This window comes from Crocodylus siamensis, chromosome 8 (genome assembly GCF_052110815.1).
Source record: "Crocodylus siamensis isolate JL-2025a chromosome 8, ASM5211081v1, whole genome shotgun sequence".
In the NCBI taxonomy this organism is placed as follows: domain Eukaryota; kingdom Metazoa; phylum Chordata; order Crocodylia; family Crocodylidae; genus Crocodylus; species Crocodylus siamensis.
In genome coordinates this window covers 60431035-60437034 of record NC_143402.1, presented here as the reverse complement: position 1 = coordinate 60437034, position 6000 = coordinate 60431035, and the positions used below count along the sequence as shown (strand labels likewise).

At 40.3% G+C, this 6000-nt stretch overlaps 1 protein-coding gene across 1 annotated transcript in view; it reads right to left on the bottom strand.

Moving 5' to 3' along the window:
* Window positions 1-1777: 1777 nt before the first annotated feature.
* Window positions 1778-6000, bottom strand: part of LOC149858827 (aquaporin-8-like) — a 46064-nt gene continuing 41841 nt past the window's right edge. The window contains exon 6 of the mRNA XM_090060042.1: window positions 1778-3882. Coding sequence (XP_089916168.1) covers window positions 3840-3882 — 43 coding nt within the window. The 3' untranslated portion in view covers window positions 1778-3839. The remainder of the gene's footprint in view (window positions 3883-6000) is intronic.

Sequence of the window (6000 nt, the reverse complement as noted above, 5' to 3'; positions counted from 1 at the left end):
ACAAGAGCGGTCCAGTTTCCATGGCCCTACCAATCCCAGTGCTGCAGATAAAGGGACCCATCCTTTTAAGTCAGGATTTTATGTCTGACCCAAATGTATTGTGACAGATGGTTTCTTCCAGTGAGATTTTTCTGTCTAATCTCTGCAGCCAGCGTATCGCTTTCCATAGAAGAACCAAACAGAGAAATGTGATTTGTAGAGCTCTAAAGCAATTGCTTGGTTGCCTTGTGAACTGCTTTGTCTCTGTTGCCAATTGCAAAGAGTTACAATCCAACTGATTTCCCCCCTGCCAAGACAGAGCTGAAATGACAACTGAGAACACTTGTTTCTCAGAGGAAAACCGACAGCAAACCACTCATCATACTGCAGAACAAAAGGCGAAAAGACATGACCTTTAGGACACTGGCATCTGCTGTTCTGTTCCAGTCTCCCAGTCATCCCCCTGAGTGGGTCATGCACACATATTGCAACATGTCTTCTCTGCTCTGCTTGAGGGGATCCTTCAGCCATGGCATTTTTTAAGCAAAATAAGCATGCTGAATACTTAGCCTTCTGCAGCTTGCAGGTCCCTGTGAGAGGGAAGATCTGGAGTAAACTTTCCAAAATGACACTAAGTGTCTTAGGAAAACAAGCTTTATTTTCAGATTTAAGTACAGAGAAAAATCAGCTAAAAGAAGGTATGTTGGTCCAGCCTGCTACGTTAACACCAAAGTGACTCAGCCAGAACTGCATATAGGAGGAGACACTGTGCCCTGGGGAGAGTGCAGTGTAAGTACACCACACAGGCTGGGTGAGGAGTAGCAAATCTCCCTGTCCCCGTGGTTCAGGTAGGCAACTGAGTATTAATGGTAGGTGAGATGACTTGTCCAGGGTCACACAGGGAGTATGTAGCAGCACCAGAAATAGACCCCAGCTTCCAAAACCTCTGTCACTACTTTGTCCTCTAGAGCATCTCTTCCCTAAATTCACGTGGAAAGGATCTGCTTTTCTTTTCCATAATTAAAAGGCAAATTCCAGACTTTGGTCCCGAATCAATCTAGTTAATGCCTGAAGGAAACAGTGTAAGGAAGGGAGGGAAATGCTGTATTTCCTGTAGCAGCATTCATACTGTTGCTGTGAAGTATGTGATGTGTATAGTGGAGAACACATTGTGTGTTGTTTCCCTTCTAGGCTTGGTGTTGAAATCAATGGTGATACTCCACTGTAAGGACGAAGAAGATAGCACCAAGGATCTTGTTAGTCCTGGACTAGACTAGGCTATAATGGATGACCTGGAATCATACCTGAGGTTCTGCTACTATTTCAGCTCACGACCACAGGCTTAGCTGGTATACTCTCTCTCTCCCTTTCTATTAAAAGAGTGGATAGGACCTACCTACAAGGAAAGGTTGGCAGCTTCATATTACAGGATCATCGGAAAGTAGGGCTGGAAGGAACCTTGCAAGGTCATCACGGCAGAATCATTCCTGACTAAAATGTCCCAGCCAAGTGTCTGTCTAACCTGCCCTTGAAAACTCACAAAGATGATGATTACACAACTTCTCTAGGTAGCCTAGTGATTCTTTTTGATTTGCTGGTATTAGTTGCTAGCTTTCTCAAATGTACAAATGTCCCTCCCAAGATGCATTTTTTTTAAAACCCTGTGACTCAGTGCTTTCAAGTGGGAAGTGTTATCCATCAAAAGCACCAACCTGAAGTAATGCAGTTTCCCAGGTTTCTGGTGATAACTCCATTTTGAAGAAGGCTTGCAATACTAATCATAAAGTGATTGCTTAGTAAACTGCTTTTAGTAAAACATTAACTCCATTGTAAAACTGCTTCTCTGATAAGCAGAGTTCAGATAAATCCAGAACTAATTAACAAACTCAAAATTCACCAGACCCCACTTTTATTGGCACATACACTTGACTCCACTAACATGTCAGGATCATGCTTTTTCATTATTGTAACAGTTTTGAATGATAGATAGTCTGAATGCCAAAATTAAACACAATGCTTTTTAAAATATTATCAAGGGTTATAATTAACATACTAGGGTCAACAAAAATTATTTTGAAATTTACGAGTTCAAAAAAATAGACGGCAAATGGAGCAAAAAAATCTTCACACTTACAATGATTGTAAAGTTTTGGATTTGACCTCTGAAATTACAGTTTGCTATATACAACCGCCTTCATCTTTAATCTGTAAAACAGACTCAGTTAAAATAATTTTCCAGTATGCAAAGGATCAAAATGATAAAAAAAAAAATTTCACCAGATAACCTGGGGCCAGAAATACTAATCATAAAGGGATTGCTTAGTAAACTGCTTTTAGTAAAACATTAACTCCATTGTAAAACTGCTTCTCTGATAAGCAGAGTTCAGATAAATCCAGAACTAATTAACAAACTCAAAATTCACCAGACCCCACTTTTATTGGCACATACACTTGACTCCACTAACATGTCAGGATCATGCTTTTTCATTATTGTAACAGTTTTGAATGATAGATAGTCTGAATGCCAAAATTAAACACAATGCTTTTTAAAATATTATCAAGGGTTATAATTAACATACTAGGGTCAACAAAAATTATTTTGAAATTTACGAGTTCAAAAAAATAGACGGCAAATGGAGCAAAAAAATCTTCACACTTACAATGATTGTAAAGTTTTGGATTTGACCTCTGAAATTACAGTTTGCTATATACAACCGCCTTCATCTTTAATCTGTAAAACAGACTCAGTTAAAATAATTTTCCAGTATGCAAAGGATCAAAATGATAAAAAAAAAAATTTCACCAGATAACCTGGGGCCAGAAATACTAATCATAAAGGGATTGCTTAGTAAACTGCTTTTAGTAAAACATTAACTCCATTGTAAAACTGCTTCTCTGATAAGCAGAGTTCAGATAAATCCAGAACTAATTAACAAACTCAAAATTCACCAGACCCCACTTTTATTGGCACATACACTTGACTCCACTAACATGTCAGGATCATGCTTTTTCATTATTGTAACAGTTTTGAATGATAGATAGTCTGAATGCCAAAATTAAACACAATGCTTTTTAAAATATTATCAAGGGTTATAATTAACATACTAGGGTCAACAAAAATTATTTTGAAATTTACGAGTTCAAAAAAATAGACGGCAAATGGAGCAAAAAAATCTTCACACTTACAATGATTGTAAAGTTTTGGATTTGACCTCTGAAATTACAGTTTGCTATACACAACCGCCTTCATCTTTAATTTGTAAAACAGACTCAGTTAAAATAATTTTCCAGTATGCAAAGGATCAAAATGATAAAAAAAAAAAATTTCACCAGATAACCTGGGGCCAGAAATGTGCCTTTATACTCTGGTATAAACAGATGAAGAGAGGCTCTACTAGTATCATTAGATTTATGCTAGTCCAAAACAAAACCCAATTTACTTTTAAGAAAAAGATAATTCATTCTATTAGAGCATCCAGAAAAGAAATTAAATGAATACCTAATTTCAGGCACTCAGAAGAAGATTTTCAAAAGCAGAAATGGCTGTTAGGCATCTCAATTCCCATTGATTTTCACTGGGAGTTAGGCACCTCTATGCCATTCAGGCCTTTGAATATCTGATTAATGAATAGTCCAAACTGTTGTTCATGGGTTCAATTTAGAAATCACAAGGTATAGTATGTGGCCCAAATCATATCAGAAATGCTGAATACTCTGTATATATTGTACCACTGAAACTTTGTGAAGTGATTTGGTAATTGTCTTAGTGCAGATTTTCCTGTGATGGCCATTGGAGAGGGTTGTTTTTTCCCCACAGCTTCACAGAGAACCCGGAGCATATACCCAGCTAATCTCTTGTCTCATTTCAGGAACAGTCTGCGAGATCTTCCTGCCAATACAGTCCTAGAATGGTATAAAAGAGACATCCACCAACATCAGGAAAACAAGGATACATCACATCAACATCATTAATAGAGATGGATAAAATGTTCAGTTGAATATATTATTTAGCCAAGAAAGTTTTTCTTGACTATAGTTTTGAATTCAGGTCAATTTCACTGAACTGTTTATGAAAGAAAATGTTTGATATATTTCATAACAAAAGATTATGAATTATCTGCATTTAATTTTAAATCCAATCAAAATCAATGTTTTATTTCATTCAGATTGAATAGAACAGTTTAATCTAAACCAATTATTTTCACGTGTTCATTTCAACAAGAAAAGCAAAACATTTTCATTTCATGTCTAGCAAGATGTTTTTTTCCCAATTCAACCACCCAACCAGAGAATCAGTTATTTGCACAGCTCATTTACTGGATCCTCCTAGAAATGCAGATTTTCTAGATAATAAGGCTGTGCGAGGCTTTGGACAGAGCTTCAGATCTGGAGAAGCTTCGGACGCTTCAGGGTCTTGGGGCCTGGGAGACACTACTGCAGGCCTGGCTGCTAACCTACTGTGTTACCAGTTACCAATCAGTCATGCTTCACTCAGGGACCAGATCAACCCACAGGACTTAGCTAAGGTAGCCAGTTAATTGCCATCAATTAGCACCTACAAAACCAGGCTAAGGAGAGGAAAGAATCAATACAGACAATCAACTGCCCCAAGACAGGGACAGTTAGTCCCACAAGCATCCATGGCACGAGTTTTGTCTGTCAGCAGCTAGGGGTGCAGCGCCCCAGAACCCCCCTGCACTGATCTCCTCCACAGCTGGCAGGCTTCGTGGCTGCAGCAGGGGCCACTGTCCCTGCAGCTGTCACCCTGCTGCGCCTTAACACGCACAGTGTCACACATGGCACGAGTTTTGCTTGTCCACAGCTTGAGGTGCAGTTCCCCCCAAACTCCTGCACCGATCTCTTGAAACTTGGCAGGTTTTGTGGCCTCACCAGGGGCCACCACCCCTGCAGTTTTCACCTTCCTGTGGTGTAACACACAGCTGTGACATGAGCTTGGCTTTCAAGAATTTGGGGCATAGTTCCCCCCAAGCCCCTACACTGATCTTCTTGAAGCTTGGCAGGTTTCATGCTCTCAGCAGAGGCTAACACCTCTGGAAGTTTCATCCAAATCAGACAAGAAACAACAAAGTTATAGATATTTCATTGATTCCCCATTATACTCTATGGCCAGATCTCCGAGGCGGCTCTGAACCTTTGGAGCCACTTTGGCCAGATCGAGGTGGAAACCCGGTTTGGAGCTCCAGATTGGACTGCGGCCATCCAAAGCTGCTGGATCTAAAGCTGGATTGGATTGCTGCCGACTCACATAGGCCTACTAGATAACCCTGCACTCCCAGGAGTAAAGATTTTGCCATCAGAGGTTAGCTGGCAATGTTGTTGGTGGAAGTAGTTAACTGTATTAGTCTGAAGTCAGGCAGAACATAAGGTAGAGATGCAACTTACACACCAGTGATTCTCAATCTTTTTGGACTCAAGGCACCCCTTGTTATGCTCAAGACACCCTTCAATAGACTCAAGGTACCCCCTGGAAAACACTACGTCTTATCTTTCAGTAGTTTTTCAGTTCTTGAAAATTTATAGAGCAAATGTTTCTGTTGCAAAGAAATCAGATAGACCACAGCAAAGCAGAAAGTTTTTGGCTCTATGGGTTCCTATTTGAAATCTCTGGGTTTATCTTGTAAAACATGCTTTCACACTTGTAAGATGGAGCACGGACTCCTGTTACCTTATGAGAAAAAGTGCAGCTTAGCAGAGAGCCAGGCAGCACACAGGGTAAAGGGCCGCAGGGGTCATCCAACAGATTGCAGGCAAAATGGGGGAGGCTGTTGATATAGGGTAACAGCACCTGAGCTGGTTGCCAGGAAGTCAGATCAGGTGTCCAAAAGTGGAAGGAGGAAGGAGCTATGTAAGCCTGAGCAATGATTTAATTTGATCTTGATCTCAGGGATGAAAGAAGTTCCTGTTTGCTTAAATTGTTACATGGAAAAGGCTGCAGGTCAGAGGAAGTACCTTGGAGGCTGGGAGGGCGCCAGGGGATGGGGACAGGACTTTGCAGTGGTA